Source organism: Eumetopias jubatus, unplaced genomic scaffold (genome assembly GCF_037043125.1).
Source record: "Eumetopias jubatus isolate StellerSeaLion01/CBP00866 unplaced genomic scaffold, mEumJub1_p1.0 scaffold_3, whole genome shotgun sequence".
NCBI lineage: Eukaryota > Metazoa > Chordata > Mammalia > Carnivora > Otariidae > Eumetopias > Eumetopias jubatus.
Genome location: NW_028274809.1, coordinates 163,932,788 through 163,950,582, shown reverse-complemented (window position 1 = coordinate 163,950,582; position 17,795 = coordinate 163,932,788). Strand labels below are relative to the sequence as shown.

Here is a 17,795-nt window from a genome sequence, read left to right as displayed (position 1 = left end):
CTTACCCATGAGAAGATTGTAAAGCTCATTGGGTAGTTACAACAAGGGTAAACATTTTTATCGAGAACAAAGATCTCCCCTGATTTATCCTGACGGTCCATACTTCAAACTGATCTGACAACTGCTCAGACTTCTGACCCTTTGCCTACTGGGCTACACGGAAAGCGCTGTGGATCAGATTCAACCTTGCATTCTTCACGATCTGGCGCTGGCAAATAGAGGTGCACAACACGTAGTCATTGACACGGTGATTTCTTAACATCCTTCACCGCCCTCTCTTCTGTCCTCGTTCTGTAGTGCTCAGTAGCGCTATATTTTACTTTCCGAAGTCAGGGTCAGATAATCACCACAAATAAGAAATTTCAGAATGTGTTGGGCCTGGGTAGGCTGGCACGTGGAGGGAGCGATCCAGAGGGCTCCTCGGCCTGGGAAGCCAGGGAAGGCTTGGGGCGGTGCGGGAGAAGGAGTGCTCTGGGCTGCCGCGTGCCCCATGAATGCAAACGTGGAGGGAGGAGTTACAGCACAGGTGGGATGTAGGGAAGGCCTTCCCAAGTACAAAGGCCCTGAGACAGAGGACGGCCTGGAATGACCGCGGTGCACGAGAGAGCAGGCGCACCTGGACCTTCGGGAGGAGAAACACGCAGGGGCTGAAAGGTGGTTTTTCCAAATTACGTTAGATCCGTAAAACCTCCTTGTTTTGCGGCGAGATTCAGCGAAGGCTGAAAGGGCGCGGGAGGCGGATTGGTTACTTCGGCCTCCATCCTCAGGGGAACGCGCCACCGAGCGCACCCAAGTTCTCCCGTGGCCACTGCAGCTCATTTCCTCCTACCTTGAGGTCTCTCAACCAATGAGTTTGCCTCTTCACCCAGAAAATTAACTATCGGTGACAGTTCTACGGCTGGAGAGTGAGGTGAGTTTTTTGTTTCTCGGGCTTTTTCGAGGCTACTCGTTAACGTCAACACTATCTGGCCGCCTCCGGACTGGGGCGGCCCCTTCCTCCCTCCAGATTGTTGCCGGCTGTTGAGGACTTTCAGCAACAACACAACCGACCAGGGCAGCGCCACAGCCCCAGTGTTTAAAGCGGCCAGTTCCTGAGGCGACCGGGCCGAGGCGGCCGCGCACTTTTCTGCTGCCCGGGCGGGGGGAGCCGAAAAGTTTACGTCCTCCTTCCAGGCGGGATTAGGAGGGGAGAGGGTGCAGTGACTGCCCCTCCGAAGGAAGCTCGTCTTCCGAAGCGGCCCGTCCCAGGCTCTGTCCATCTTGGAAGGGAAGAAAGTTGGGCGGGAGCGGAAAGGGTTCGAGCGCGGGCCCGGCGAGGTGGAGGTGGGGCGATTGGGGAGTCGGGTCGCCCCCGACGCGCGCAAGCCGGGGTGGAGCCAGCAGCCGGGCGCGGCGTCAGCGTTTAGGATGCAAATCGATTCCCCGCTCCGCCGTCCCCCCCACCCCCCGCCCGGGGGAGCAAGGCTCCGCCGCTCGGTGGCCGCCCCCGCCTCCTGCGCGCCGCGGCGCCGGAGCTGGCGGCCCTACTTAAGCCGCGCGCCGACCGAGACCCGACACTCGCCTGGAGCGCGCGGGTGAGGCGGGCTGAGCGCACCGGGGTTCTCGGGGGCTCTGCGCGGCTCGCGGCGGCGGCGGCGGCGGCCGGAGCGCGGGGCTGAGCCAGCGTCCGACAAAGGCGGCGGCGGCTTCGGCGCGCGGCCCCGCTCCCTGCCACCACCCCAGACCGGCCACCTCTTTGCCATGGCTCTGGCGGACAGCACACGTGGATTACCCAACGGGGGCGGAGGCGGGGGTGGCAGCGGCTCGTCGTCCTCCTCGGCAGAGCCGCCGCTCTTCCCCGATATCGTGGAGCTGAACGTGGGGGGCCAGGTGTATGTGACCCGGCGCTGCACGGTGGTGTCGGTGCCCGACTCGCTGCTCTGGCGCATGTTCACGCAGCAGCAGCCGCAGGAGCTGGCCCGGGACAGCAAAGGCCGCTTCTTTCTGGACCGAGACGGCTTCCTCTTCCGCTACATCCTGGATTACCTGCGGGACTTGCAGCTTGTGCTGCCCGACTATTTCCCCGAGCGTAGCCGGCTGCAGCGCGAGGCCGAGTACTTCGAGCTGCCCGAGCTCGTGCGCCGCCTCGGGGCGCCCCAGCAGCCCGGCCCCGGGCCGCCGCCGCCGCACTCGCGGCGCGGGGTGCAGAAGGAGGGCTCGCTGGGCGACGAGCTGCTGCCGCTCGGCTACGCGGAGCCCGAGCAGCAAGAGGGCTCGTCGGCCGGGGCGCCGTCGCCCACGCTGGAGCTGGCTAGCCGCAGCCCGTCCGGGGGTGCGGCGGGCCCGCTGCTCACGCCGTCCCAGTCGTTGGACGGCAGCCGGCGCTCCGGCTACATCACCATCGGCTACCGCGGCTCCTACACTATCGGGCGGGACGCGCAGGCGGACGCCAAGTTCCGGCGAGTGGCACGCATCACCGTGTGCGGCAAGACGTCGCTGGCCAAGGAGGTGTTCGGCGACACCCTGAATGAGAGCCGGGATCCGGACCGGCCTCCCGAGCGCTACACTTCTCGCTATTACCTCAAGTTCAACTTCCTGGAGCAGGCCTTCGACAAGCTGTCCGAGTCGGGCTTTCACATGGTGGCGTGCAGTTCCACGGGCACCTGCGCCTTCGCCAGCAGCACCGACCAGAGCGAGGACAAGATCTGGACCAGCTACACGGAGTACGTCTTCTGCAGGGAGTGAGCTCCCCAGACCCCCTCGCGGCTCCAGCTCTCCCATTCCCCTCCTTCCTGCCAAGGAGAGGATTATAGATCTCCCCTCCTATCCCACGCCTTTCCATTCCCCTGCCTCCCAGCTTTAGTAGCTGGGCCAGGCCCACTCACCCCGCCCCCCCACTTGAGAACCTGCAGCCGCAGATCCTCTCGGCTTCTTCGTCTTCTTTGGACCCCGCTAACCGAGAGAGCCTAGATGCCCCCCCCCCATTGCTTCCTCTGTCCCCTGACTCACACCACCCCTCCCTTGAATTGTCCTTCAGTCTGGATCTAATGGGGGCAGTGTGGCCACAAAGTTACCAAGTACCTGGGGATGGCAGAATTGTTCAGAACCTGATTGGACCCTGTCCAGTGTGTAGAAGATTGAAATCCCAAGCCCTTTTGACTCATTCGAGGCTTAAGAGATCAGAATTGAGAACACTGGGAATAGTGTTTTAAAAGGTCATTATGTAACCTTTTGACCCTTTTTAAAGGTAGAGTTTTAGAGGGCTGGATGGAAGACTCTGGACCTGGAATTAGGATCCCGTGGAGGCAGGTCAGTGACTACAAAATGACTAAAGTTTTGACAAGTTACAGGTAGAAGTAGGAAAAGAATCTAGTGCTGGCACAATGAAGGATCCTATCTCTTCCGTGCACAATGAAAGATCTTCGCCTGTGGCTTAAACTTGTATAAAGTCACTCTCCTGCGTTAGGAGGCATCCTTTCTCCTTGGCTCCAGCGCTTGATGCGCTTAGTTCGACTGGTCGACATGGCCGCCCTTCCTGGCGGGAGGGAGCAAGAGTGCTGACGCCGGAAGGGCCAGACAGCCCAGGTCACCAAGCACTGCGGGAAGTCACCTGGCCGTGACTGTAAACGGAGCTGGGGAGTAGTAATGCACGTCGTGGGTATTAAGAAAGCCCATATTCTTGCAGTGAATGGCAGTAGGACCTTAGCTCATAAGACTTGGGGGGGTGGGATGGGGAGGGAGGAAGGAGGGGTGAAGGGGTGGGAAGGGAGGAGCAGACACATTCATTTATTATTTGAAAGGTGGAAGTTTGTGCCATCCGTTCGAGTACACGCACATTTAAAAAAATAGTACACACAAACATGCAAAGCATTTTATAAAGATTAATAACAGATCCACTCTTATCTGGCAGTTTAATGAACTAACTGTTTTGAGTCGAAACTTAGAAGTTGCTGATACTTACATAACCAAAGAGTTACCCAGTAGTTTTTGAACTTTAGTTTCGTTTTTTTTTAAACTTTATTTTCTTGTTGATTATAAATCCTGATTTTAAGATGTATTAACAAGCAAAATCTGTTTGATTTTGGTTAAACTTAAGATCTCTTCTTAAAAATCCGTATTTTCTTCAAACCCAGCCAGTGTTGACTTCTGGGCAAACCCCGAAATCCTGAAAATGCCCTTTCTTTCCTGCAGATGGTTTAAAATGAAGGTGGAATCTTTTTGGGTGACAGCTGCAGAGCCATAGAAGCACCAAGGGCTGCCCATCTGTAGGTAGTTGTACAATGACATGTTTTTAAACGAAGGTGAAAAAGTACTTACAAGTGGGCCGAGCAATAAAATAGTGTTTTAGGTAAATGCAAGAGAAACAGAAGGAGACCTGGTTGCCTTATACCTTTACTCTAACATGGAATAAATTCCCACTGCATATCCTGTCTACACCTTAGGTGAAGGGAAGTAAATCCTTGTCTTTCATGCTGTGTGGCTCCTTTGGATATTCTGTGATGACGGAGAAGCCTTTCCTTTTTCATTGGTTTAGTAGTTTCTCTGAAGTATGTTTTTAAAGATTTTGTAAGAGTCGTTTTCAGTGTTCAAATTAGTGCTATTTTTCTTCTTTTTAAAAATGAATCTTGTACTGTATCTTACTATGTCCATAACAGATACTAAGAATTGGAACAGTTTTTTTCTTAGATTCATGTGATCCAATCTGTATATACCATATATAAACATTTTACACGAATCATTTAGTTTTTTAATTCATTTACTAATGCGAAAAGATTTCCTATATTTACCCCCAGTAACGTGCATCAGATGGTGTATATACTAAAGCAACATGTTTTCATGAGTTTCTTAGATCTTTGTCTCTGGGGACACCGGGTTAGGAAAAAATACATAGTTTTAAAACTGAGTTTGCTCCATACTTTTTTCCTGGCTATTAGTTATGTACTAATAATGTGTCCATTAACTGTCCACTTAAGATCGAGGTACCTGTATTTTTAACCCACTAATTCTATTTTTTTTTAATTGGTAAACAAAGATTTGAAGTCTTTTCATTGGAGTTACATTTTTAGAAAGGTAAAGTTAGCTTTATGTATGAAGACTGTAATTGTAAGAGAAATGGAAGCAGAAATCCAGGAAGTTGGGTGTGTTCTCAGAGTAGGTGATGCAACAGAGCTTATCTCTGTTCCAAGCCTGAAATGATTTAGCAAAGTCGCTTTCTGGACAAAACAGTGCCACAGAGATTTCTCCATGCTATATGGTGTTCTCTTAGATTGTGAGACAAAAAACACATACTTGAGAACATTTTAGGACAGATCAAATCCACTGACAGATGGCAAGACTCTGGGATTCTGATTTTCCCTGTTAAATCTGCACCGCTCCGGGAGTCATGGGAAACTGCTGAAGTTTTGTTTGTGCCATTCAAGTCTTAATGAATTTTATCTCGTAAAACTTTGAGTTGAGCTGTTCCACTTCATTGGGCATACGGATCTTAACTTCCCCACACACCCTGGCTTCCCTGCAGTGCTCCCCTACCCCTTTCATCCCGTCAAAGACTGGGAATTTAAATGGTTAGAGACCTAAACTGACTTCTGTTCCTAGGGATGACTGTCCACTCTAAGGTTGGCTGTCGAAAAATGAAAATACTCTACTTTTAGCCCAAAGTAAAGGCTGGGTAGGAAACTCATTCTATGCTGGGTGGATCCTATAACTGTGGTGAGGTGACTTAGCATAGGTGCTTTGGGGTTCCCTCTCTTCCATGTGCCGTGGGCCACAGAAGGACCCTTGGTAGTCTACAAAGTGGGCTGGAGTGTCGGTGGTCACCTCTGAGCTTGGATGGGATATCGAGGGTCCATACGAGTAAGCCCTCCAAAGATACCATTCAAATAACCTGGGAGAATGTTATAAATGATTCAGATAATTATGACTGCAGGAAGCTGACCCAGTGTAGTGTGCATTTACCATGGCTTTAATGACTATTTTGTTCATAAGTACCAGGGAGTGACATGAGATTTAACAAATTTCATTAAAAAAAAAAAGAATTGTTGACAGTGGTGGTTAAAAACACAGGTACCATGCTCAGTGCTTTTGCACCAGGTATTGGATAAGTCGCCTGTTTTTTAATACATGTAGACCATGAACCATAGTCAGTCTAATTTTTCAAATTGTACGTTGTAGAAAATACTCCTTGGAGGTGTGAGACTTAGACATTTTTTTTCCCTTTCAGTACTGTTTTTATTCTTGTGTTTCTTTTTTTGTGGTGATGGTGGTGGTGGTTTTTTGTTTTGTTTTGTTTTTTTTTTGGCATTGATAGCAAAGTGAAAATTTGTAATACTAGCCAAAATTGTCTTCTCTTTCAAACCAGATCCATATATGGGGCCTGTTATTTCTCTGAGGAAATGCATAATCTGAATTCTCAGACAAAAATGGGCGACTGGCAATGCTCATAACATATTCAATTTTTATTGGACTTTTCCATGGAGTGTTACTACATTGAAGCCATGTAAGGTGAAGCTTTGGTAATTTTTTACTTTTTAAATTATGGTAAATTCTAATCTAATATTCAAAACATTTTGTACTCCACATGAAAAATGCTAAATTATGGTGCAAGATTTTAGAAAAGTATTGACTGGACGGGTTGAATTCTGTAAGAATTTCTTTTATAGTCTCAATCATAAGTACTTTACTCAATTGACTTAAATTTCTAAAATAGTAAACTGAGTATTTTTTATTGTAAACTTAGCAGAGTAAATCCTTTGGAATTTCTTTTGTTTTTTCCTTATGATAACTCATTTAAAAACTGAATTAGTTTTCTTAGATGACGTAAGTCTGTCTTTTGAGAATAAATAAAATACTCTTGGGTTTTCAGTGGCTATAGTACCTTATGCAGGGTTTCCTAGAGTCAGAAACAAGTTATGTTGAAGTTAACTTTTCTTTGTCACAATTTTGGACAATAAAAATCTTAAAGATCTTTGAATTTGAAGATTTAGATTCTCTACTGGGGACCTTGAAACTTAGATGGAAGAAATCCAAGCAGACAATTTACACTAGAGTTTAATCTTGTGTGGTAGGATGATGAATAGTTGATCAAGAATCCTTGTCACCTTACACATTTTGTGTTTTATTTCCCCACAGGCCAAGTTTTTTTGTATTTTAAATGTATTTTGAGGTATGTGAGCATTAATTGTAATGTAAACTATTATACAACTGTCTTTGTGACTTTATAGGCAAGTGAATTTTGCCATTATTATTGAGTACAAATGATAATTCGTTTGTGATCACTTACCCATCATTAGTGACATTTAATGACGAAAGTTTAAGACGTCCATTGTGGATGTTAATTTTAAAGACATAAATTATATGTTATTTAAATTTTTCCCTACATATGAAAAACTCTTATCTGCCAAACAATCTAAGATTTCCACAGAGCTCCCCAGGATTATGCAATTGTTAAAAACATTATATGCTAAGTGATATGTATCACTGAACCATTTTCTCAAAGTAGAAGGGGAAGGGAAAAAAATCATAACGATTATCAGACTTTTCTAATGAAACAGAAAGCCAAGAAAAAAAACCCCCCTCTGTATTTTAAAAAAGACAATTCAGACGAGCCCAAACTTTAAGTGAGAATTTCTTCAACCATCCAAATGCTCTAGAGATTTTTGTTCTCCCTGTTCACAACCAGTTGTATAATAGACCTACTTGATACTGTTTTCCTCCCTGTGTGTGAAGTAATGAATCATTGATTATGTGACTTGTTATGTATTCTATTAAACACTAGAGAATAAAACATTCACTCCTTTAATTATTCCTTTTGGCTCCTGGGTATGGATTGGCTTGAACACTGGTCTGATTTCATTTAAGGGGTTAAGGAGTGGGAATGAATGCTTCCCAGGTTGTTGTGGGGCTGATGATGAGCATTACGCCATCAGAAGACCTCCTCTCTGTGTAATTGGCCCGCTTGGCTAGGAGGGAACAGGCTTTTCCCCCAGAGTTTCTTGCCAAGAATGCGAATTGTCAAGGTGGATTGGTACTCAATGTGGAGGAAGAGTTCTTCACATTTTCTTTGACCTCAGTCTTAGCAGCATATTGCAAATTGTTTTGAACGTGGGGAATGAAGGTAGAGATGCCTTTTAAAGTTTGTGGAGGGGGTGGGGCGCCTGGGTGGCTATTTGGGTAAGTGTCTGACTCCTGATTACAGCTCAGGTTACATGATCTCTGGGTCCTGAGATCGAGCCCTGTGTTGGGCTCTGTGCTAGGCATGGAGCCTGCTTAAGATTCTGTCCCTCTCTCTCTCCTGCTGCTCCTCCCTGGCTCACACTTGCTCTCTCTCTGTCTCTCTCAAAGAAAAAGTTCATAGGGAAAAAGAAATAGAAACTTTGAGACATGCCTTAATTAAAAGTACAATTCATGAAGTTAAATTTCCAAAGAATGTTGGGAGAAGATCTGCATTTTTATGATAGGGTCTCTTTCCTGCATCCCCTCCATCATTGGTGACACTCCTCTTGAAAGAGAGCACAGTGCCTTCTGGACTGAGAAACCAGCCAAGCTGAAGGCAGTGGTACCGGAAGCCGGGAGTGCGCGTGCAGAGTGAGCCAGGCTTCGCCCTTCCTCTTTGCTTTTGCCTGTATTTCCTCTAGATAGCTTTTGTTTTGAAAGTGTGTGTGTTTATGTACAAATACACATAAACAATTTGGTTTTTGAAAAGTTTATGTGAAAAATTTAAGCAATATAATTTTTGTATATGATAACAAGTCAATCTCCCTCCTTCAGTAACCCCTGGAGGGTTTTTTTCCCCCCCAGGGGGAACCATTTGTATATTTTTACAGAGACATCCTACATATAATGAATATATATATTCTTCCCTTTTTTTCGATTCAGTAGGAATTATACCTGTCCTGTGCCCTGCTTTCTTCTTTGGAGCTCATGCAGTGCATGGGTGAACGTGTAGCAAGGATCGACCTCATTCTGCTTGCTAGCTACGGGATACTGTGCATGATGGGTCATTGTCTGGAAGTGTGTCATTTATCTCACCAGTCCTTTCTTGATGGGCATTTAAGTTTTCAGGTTTTTTGTTTCTACTCCAAAGAGTGCTGTATTGAATATCTTTTCACATATGTGCAAATATATGACTCTTTTTTGGTTTTTTTTAAGGATTTTATTTTATTTCTTTGACAGAGAGAGACAGCGAGAGAGGGAACACAAGCAGCGGAAGTGGGAGAGGGAGAAGCAGGCTTCCCGCCGAGCAGGACTGAGCCACCCAGGCCCCCCTTTATGACTCTTTTTTGTATGAAGTGATGCCAAGAGATACATCACCTGTAGTCACTGTTTTCTCCTGTAGTGTCTACGGAAATGCAAGGATTCATTGGGAGCTCTCAAGGGAATGGGGATGGTGGTAGATGGAGTAACTCTAGAATCATTGGATCTACAAGTGTGAAGTTTTATGTGGCCTTCATACTGAGGACAAGTCCTCCCTCCCAGGCCCCCCATTTTTCTATTTCTGAAGGTTATCCTTATTCCATTTTTAGTCTAGGGTTTTTTTCCTCCCCCATGAAGTATGGCTGACACTTGGTTTTTAGGGATATAATATACAAAGAGGAGCCATAATGTCATAATGTTTTCTCTGGGGGGAGTTGGAAAAGGATGGGAAGCTATAGAATACATACGGGGCCCTTTCTGGAATATCAGTTGGACTAACAGATGTGTATATTTGATTTGGGAAATTAAGTCATTTAATTGGCAGGCAATTTACAAAAAATCTGTTTTATCTTATGGAAAAAATGATAAATTTACAAGAACTTCAAAGAGAGAACCCAAGGGGCGCCTGGGTGGCTCAGTCGTTAAGCGACTGCCTTCGGCTCAGGTCATGATCCCAGGGTCCTGGGATCGAGCCCCACATCGGGCTCCCTGCTCAGTGGGGAGCCTGCTTCTCCCTCTGCCACTCTCCCTGCTTGTGTTCCTGCTCTCGCTGTGTCTCTCTCTGTGAAATAAATAAATAAAATCTTAAAAAAAAAGAGAGAGAGAGAACCCAAAACATTAAAGATACTCTGAACTTAAAAAAAAAAAAGATATTTTGAACTTGTCAAATCTTAGGGACAGTTCACCCTCCTCTGTCATTAACAACTTGGTGGTGGGGTTGAGAATTTCTGCAGGTATATGCTGGGCTTGTTTCTTGATGAATAGTTTAGAGAAAATGTTAACCTCTTTTTTTTTAAAGATTTTATTTATTCATTTGAGAGAGAGAGAGACCAAGGGAGAGGGAGGGAGGGGGAGAGAGAGAGAGAGAGAACAAGGGAGGGGCAGAGGGAGAAGCTGACTCCCTGCTGAGCTCAATCCCAGGACCTGGAGATTCCACCTGAGAGGAAGGCAGATGCTTAACCATCTGAGCCACCCAGGCTCAGAGGTTAACCGAAATGTTAACCTCTTAAGTTCTCAGCTCTATTCTGTTCACATAAGAAGTTTCAAGGTCAGTCTCCCTTTGGGGCCAGAATGCACCTCTCTTCCAATCACAGACCCCCCCTAAGAGTGGGCTGTGGGGCGAGGTAGAAAGGAGGCACTCAGGGGCCACTTTAGGCCATTAATTCTTAACTTGGCTGCTGCAACTTTTTCTCAGGCACAGCCATCCGGGATTCATTCATTTATTCAAAATCTCTTGAGCACCCACTATGGGCCAGACTGTGCCAATCTGTGAGTAATGGGCATTAGAAGGGAGCCAAATAATAACAAAATAACTTGGAGGTGCAGGGTTAGGATAGTCTGAGGAATTGCTGGGGAAAGAAAGGGGGATACCTGACTCAGCCTTAGGCTTCCGGGAGGAGGTTGTGCCAGCACGGAGGCTTAAAGGTAAAGGAGAGAAGGGCGGGGGGCTGCTTCTAACACCTGAACACAGCGAAAACCAGAACCTCATGGGGGAAAAAAAAGCCCTCTGCCCCCAAAAACAAAAACAAAAAAAACAACCAGCCAACCAACTAAAAAGCTGGAGTGGTAGTAAGAGCCAGATCAGGGTGACCCTCATAGACTGTGTTAAAAGATAGATGTTAGTGTTTACTGAAGAATTTTAAGAATTTTAAGTAAGGTATGAAATAATAAAAAATAGTGCCACTTTTTCAAAGACCACTGGGAGCTCCGTGGGGGATGGCTTGATGAGCCTAGGGAGTTGGAAACCAGTTAGGCAGCTGTGTATGGGGTCAAGTTTATGTACATTGAGCCACATGGCAGAGCACCCAGCTGCGAGGGTGGGTAGGGTTTTGTTCACCTTTCTCCTCTCTTTGAACCTCTCAGGCCACGCAGTTTTCTATGAGATTTGCTTGCAATGTATTGGGAGCACCATGTTTGAATGAGGAATTCTTCTGTTAATCCCTAGATCTGAGAATCGAGAGACATTTTATGGAGTCTTTGAGAGACCTAAGTATTTAGTAGGCACTTTACTGAGCACCTGTTATAGTACATCAAGAACTCGGAAACACCAACGCATCCTTTCAGCTTCAACGGTCATTCCCTGAGTCCCTAATATATTTGAGACACAACAATCTCCTTTCAGGTATGTCTTCTTTACCTTCAACAGTGGAGAGCAAAGTGGTAGACTGGCCAGGTGAAGGGCCTTTACTTCTGACACTACCAGAAATCATGGAAAACAGCACTGTTGGGCCTTATACACTTTGCATGTCTAGAGTTTTATGAACACTACCTTTCCCTCACAGTTCTTTTAAATACCCTTGATAGCTACTCAGAGTGATTTCTCCCCCTGTTTTTCAAAGGGAAAAAGATGGAGCACAGGATTGTGGAGCCGGAGGTGGGGTGGGAGGCGGGGTGGGGAGAGCACCCAAAGGGGCTTCCTGGATCAAGTGGGGGTCCCACTCCCCTGGACTTGCCTTGACATGGGTGAAGGGAAGAGAGGATTAAAGAGGACTATTGCTCTTGGTCGTGATGGAGAAACGATGACCATTCTAACCTGACTGAGGACATGTTGTGTTTTTATTCATTTATGTGCAAAACTGAAGTCCAAGCAAAATTAAAGCATAAGAACAAGAAAAAAAAAAGATGAACCACAGTAATGACAGATTCTAAAGTTAGTTATTTGGACTTCCCCTTTGTTTTATAACAGTCAACATTTCCCAAGTGATTTACAAATTGTTCCTCATTAATTCATTCCCTCTCTCCATTCTACTTTCCAAGTGGGTGAGGGAGAGAATCTAAGGTTAGAACAAGCCCTCATTTCTGTATATAGAAGGAAAAGGGCAGTAGAAGTATCTTCTTGTTCAGGCTTTATCTGTCTTTGAAAAGCACTGAATGAAACCACAGTTTCGAGCGAGAGGAATGTGAAGGACATTGACTGGGGGTTTAGGCTCCCTGGTGACTTGGGCTGCTTGCTTCTACTTTATATGCTGTGGTTTTAATCTTCACTTAGCCTTGACATTGATTTACCCATTTATGGGGGATGGGGGGAACATTTATTTCTTTATATTCGCCTCAGGGCTCAACACAGTACCTAGCCCATAATAGGTCATCAATAAAAGTTTGTTGAATAAATGAATGAATGCTCATGTTCATTCATCCTGTTTTAGGTATTAGGGAGAAAAAGAACAAACTTAAAATTTGCTCTTTACTTTTTTTTTGGTAATACTACTAAGAATCAATAATGCCTCTATACATATACATTTTTTGAGAAATTATAACTAGTTTCATAAATCAATAGAAATGACTACCCTTCTATATGATTTGAAAGTCACAAAGGTTACAAAAAGACCTAAAGTAATGTGGGTATTTTCTCTGAATAGTTATTAGGTGGCAGGTGCTCCAAAACCCCACATCTTGACAATGTTTCCATTTTATGATGTAAGTCAAGTTTACTGAGAACCATGTTATAGGCTTTCATCCAGGGCTAGTATTTATTACAAAGTTTCAAAAATCTTAACTGGAAAGTTTCAAGAGGTGCCTCTTAAGAGTTGTAGGAAAGAAATTTGACCTCCCTGGAACACTGGAGTATACGGTTCCAAATGTTCTGCTGGCAAGGGTTGTGGGTTTTTAAAACAACAGTTGCGAGAGCTTAAAAACAATCAATGTGTGCCATGATGCTCCGACCTTACAATTCTGCTCAGAACCACGTGTGTTCCAAGTGTTAAGTACTTTCCATGAGCTAATGTCAGAGTCACTGCTATTTGGTCAAAGTGTTGCCGGCTCCATCTGGGAGTGTTACTTTTAAAATATAAGCAAGAAACAACAACAGTGCTATGGACTGGATGTTTGCATCCCCCCAAAATTCGCATGTTGAAATCCTGATCCCTGATGTGATGGTGTTCAGAGGTGGGGCCTCTGGGGGGTGAATAGTTCGTGAGGGTGGAACCCTCAAGAATGGGAGCGGTGCCTGGAGACAAGAGACTCCAGAAAGCAGCCTTGTCTTTTCCACCATATGAGGACACAACTGGAAGCTGGCTGTCTATAAACCAGAAAGTGGCCTCTCTTCAGACACCAAATCTGGCAGCGCCTTGGTCTTGGACTTCCCCGCCTCCAGAAGTGAGAAGTAAATGTTTGTTCTTAAGTTCCCCCAGTCTATGGTAATTTTGTTACAGCAGCCCGAACTCTGACAAATAACAGTGAAACTTTATTGTTGTATTTCTCCTCTGGAATGTAGAGGTTCCTTTTCCCGGAATCTTAGAACAATTCTCGAAACAAGTTTCATGTGATTATCATCATACAGTTTAATTCTAGGTTTGAGTCAGTTTGGGGATAAGTAAGAAAATCAATGCTTTGTTTTAGTTTCTGGATCTAACAGATGAAGAGAGTCTTTGGGGCTTGAATCCTTTGACATTTGTCTTTGATCCACTCTATGACATAAGTGATAAATCTGCCATTGACTTCTGGTTAAGAGCACGGTATTAACTCTCACTTAGTTACAGCAAATTAAACAAAAATGATCATTAAGAAAGAGCAGAGAGAAGGAAGTCATTTCTTTAAAAATGTTGAAGTTAAAATTGCCACCTGCTGTAGTGAGAAACTATGGGAAACTCACCTTTTTAATTGTGATACACAGTTTCCTTATCGAGAAGTTTTAAAATGAGGGCTACAGTGCCATGAGGATCATTGTTAGTGGTTCTGTGAAAGACATGGATCTTGGAGACATGCTTAGTGATTATCAGTGCCATTCACTTCAGTCTTTGTCTCTCAGAAAATGAGAGTCTGCAGTTCTAGTATAAAAATCAATGTAGAAATGTTTTCCTCAATCCAAAGTTTGGAGTTTTGTGATAGTTGGGTAGTATGTTATGTTCCAAAGAAGTTGCCATAGCCTTTTTAAGAGATGTATAGCTAAAGTAAACTTTATTAATAAAGCTAGGGCTGTGGGAAGCTAAAATAAACTTTATTAGTAAAGCTTTATGGAACTTCTGTCTTCCCTAGTAATTAACACTTTGCGCCTGTTAAACCAAAAATGGTTTAGTCTAAAAGCCAAAGGCTTAAAACACACACACACACACACCCTAAAAAGAAAAACAAAGAACCTCAAATGAGCATGCTTTTGTTTTAGTATCCTATAAGCAATGTCCATAATATTTTTTAAGCAAAATGAAGTATATTTGTTAAAAATAACTTTCTAATTTTGCAGATACAAAACCATAGTTGTCTAGTCAACCACCCTGTACTGTATGTACTGTTGAAAGCAGCCGGAAGCTCTTGCGCATGTTAATTTCCCCTGGAGGGGAAATGGTGAGAGGACAGGGTTAGTCAGGCATTGGGTAGCAGGAACGTACGAAGCATAACTACAAAAAGACAAGAATTCTTTTTTTATTTTTATGTAGGAACGTCAAATTAATAAACCCGTATAAACCCTGTAGGTAGACTTACCTTTATTGCAATAAGAGCTACTGGAAATTAACTTGAAATGATATTTAGCAGTTTATTAGTAGACAGAAGGGAGGGGCTATCTGTTAAAAAATTTGTGGTGTTGGAGAAGATAAAAAAGTTCCGGAGATGGGTGGTGGTGATGGCTGCACATCAATGTGAATGCAGTTAATGCCACAGAACTGGATATTTAGAAATGGTGAAATGGGGGAGGGGTGCGCACCTGGGTGGCTGGGTTGGTTGAGCCTTTGACTCTTGGTTTCTGCTCAGGTCATGATCTCATGGGTTGTGGCACTGGGCCCCCCGGGGCCCTGCACCGAGCAGGGAGTCAGCTTGGGGGTTCTCTCCCTCTGCCCCTCCCTCCATTGCACCTGTGCACACCCCCCCGAATAAATGAATAAATCTTTAAAAAATACGGTTAAATGGTACATTTTCTGTATGCGTATTTTATCACAATAAAAATAATATGCGTTTAAGGAAAATAATATAAAAAAATAGAAAATTATGAAGAGAATAAAAATTCTTACTGTAAAGCTACCAAACCAACATTGACATTGAAATCACCTCTAATTACAGTGAAGAACCATGGAAAGTTGCTCTTCCGGTTGTCTTATGCCAGTAACATAATGCTCATACATATTTGCAGTTCTTCAGTTGGAAGAGTTCTGAATCATGCAATAAAATCTGCCCAATAACTTTAGGTAACCTTTTAATTTCTGAAAATTTGAGAATACATGTTTGTGTCAGTATGAGCTTAAATTTGTATTATATGAATATTCTATTTTTGGTGCTTTGTCCCTCTCCATTAGCTCAAATAATTAAGAGTTGGTACTCGAAATGAAATTCCACCCCATTTGGAATTTCAAAGGGCTTTGCGAGAACATTACAATTCCCATTCCACAAGTCAGAGGCAGGAATAAATAATTGTTCAGGACGGTAAGAGTGTTTAGAGTCAGGAATTAACTTAGCATTTCTAATGTTAAGAAAGGTCCTGGTCTGGGATGCCTAGCTGGTTCAGTAGGTAGAGCATGCAACTCTTGATCTCAGGGTTGTAAGTTTGACCCCCATGTTGGATGTAGAGATTACTTAAAAATAAGATCTAAAAAAAAAAAAAAGAAAAGAAAGGTCCTGGTCTATATCCTGTTAACATTCTCATTGCTACATAAATTCATTTAGTGTTTGCACGGCTTATAAACATAAGGCCAATCTTTTTTTTAATAGATTATTTATTTATTTGAGAGAGAGAGAAAGAGAATGAGCAGGGGGAGGGGCAGAGAGACAAGCAGATTCCCTGCTGAGCTGGGGACTCTGATGCAGATGGACCCCAGGACCCTGAGATCATGACCTGAGCTGAAGTCAGATGCTTAAACCTACTGAGCCACCGAGGTGCCTCCCATAAGGCCGGTCTTTATGCAACAAAGCTATGTAATGGAAAATCACAGTAGTGGTTTTAAGATTTCAGAATAATCGCATGGATTGGAACTCTATACTGGGATATGTTCCACAGAATTTTCCCAATGCTCATCTGCAACAGGAGGGTGAAGGATGACCAGAGCATGTGAGAATCTGTCTTAGCTGCTTTGGGGTTGGCATCATTTGGGAAATGAATCAGAGCTAAAGGTTGTCAACTCAGGGGGAAGACTGTGCTTCAGAATAATGGATTATAAACGTGGGTGAAAATTAATACTGGGAAGAATATATATACCAGATGGCAGAGGAACCAACTTGATTGAAGTAGTTTGGGAGATGAGACATACAGATCAAGGAGTGGTTCTCAGTGGGGTGGGGATGGGGTAATTCTTCATCCTCCCCAGGATCATTGGGCCATGTCTTGAGACCAGGGACACTATTAAACATCTTATTAACATACAGGATAGGCTCCCACAACAAAGAGTTATTTGGCCCTACATGGTGATAATTCTGAATGCATAGGTAGGCAAGGGTATACCACGGTAAGGCATTTGGTTCAAATGTGGACCAAGGCATTGAATGTTAGGGAGTCCCAAGAGGAAAGGGTTATGTGACTTGTCAGATTTGGGATGGGCTAAAGTGAAGAAGGGAGATGGCTGGTGGTATTTTTGTGATCTTGGTGGGTGTCCCATTGGAGCAAGCCGGGAGAAGCCAGGATATGGAATAGAATTGAACGGGAAGTCTTGCCAGGCAATGTATCAAGTCTGGAGAAGGGCAAGATGGTACCCCAGCTTCAGGCGGCAAAATGAAGTTTAAATGGCCCTAGAAAAAGAAGTGGATAAATATGGTGGGCCTGGGTAGGTGAATGTGGAAGAGAGTCTGGGAAGACAGGACTGGTCAAAAGTAATGGAAGCCAGCAAGTAGAACAAGCGTTCTCAAACTTGTTTGCTCCATTAGAGTCACTTAGGGAATTAAAAAAATACTGACGCCGGGGCCCCACCTCAGACCAATTCAATCCGTGTTTGGGGCAAGGTTTGAGACTTTAATTATGTTTATAGACATTTCCCGAATGTGTCTCACGTGCAGCTAGGGTTAAGAACTGCTGTCCCCATAGGTCAGTAAAGTCAAGGAGGAATAAACAGGGTGATTAGAACAAGGCTGAAATAAGCTGCCGTGTGAGATTGGGGGCTGCCTGTCCTCTGCCCTGGAGTTTTGCTACCTGTCCTTTGCAGGAACCTGTGCGGGTTGCTGCTGGCCTCGAGCCTGGGTTTCACTTGCAATTTGCTGGTAGGAGGTTGAGCCGGGCAGGCAGGGGCTCACTTTTTACTAGTGACCAGTGACAGAGCTTTGCATTTGAACTTCCAGAAAGACCTCAAATTGCCTTCTGATAAAAAGGAATCACTTAGGAGTAAAAATAATCTTAAGTTTTATGGGCAATTAACAATTAGTTCATATTATATGTATATAAGACAGAGAGGTATGACATGATAAGAGAAGAAATGAAAATCCATTAAACTGTGGATATCTTGGGGAAAGTGCACAATTTTCTCTACAGGTAGCTGATAAAAGCAGCCTGTTAA

General features: G+C 44.4%; 1 protein-coding gene across 15 annotated transcripts in view; it reads left to right on the top strand.

Annotated features, from left to right (window-relative positions):
- The first annotated feature begins 1,483 nt into the window (after positions 1–1,483).
- KCTD12 (potassium channel tetramerization domain containing 12) overlaps positions 1,484–17,795 on the top strand; it is an 82,002-nt gene continuing 65,690 nt past the window's right edge. For 6 of the 15 annotated variants that reach the window (XM_088021873.1, XM_028106068.2, XM_088021872.1 and 3 more), the window contains exon 1: positions 1,489–3,288. In XM_088021873.1, the coding sequence (XP_087877999.1) occupies positions 1,741–2,724 (984 nt within the window). In that variant the 5' untranslated portion in view covers positions 1,489–1,740 and the 3' untranslated portion in view covers positions 2,725–3,288. Of the gene's footprint in view, positions 3,289–6,337; positions 7,778–17,795 lie in introns of those variants that run through there. The other 9 variants (XM_088021876.1, XM_088021875.1, XM_088021867.1 and 6 more) reach the window with 6 other exon arrangements.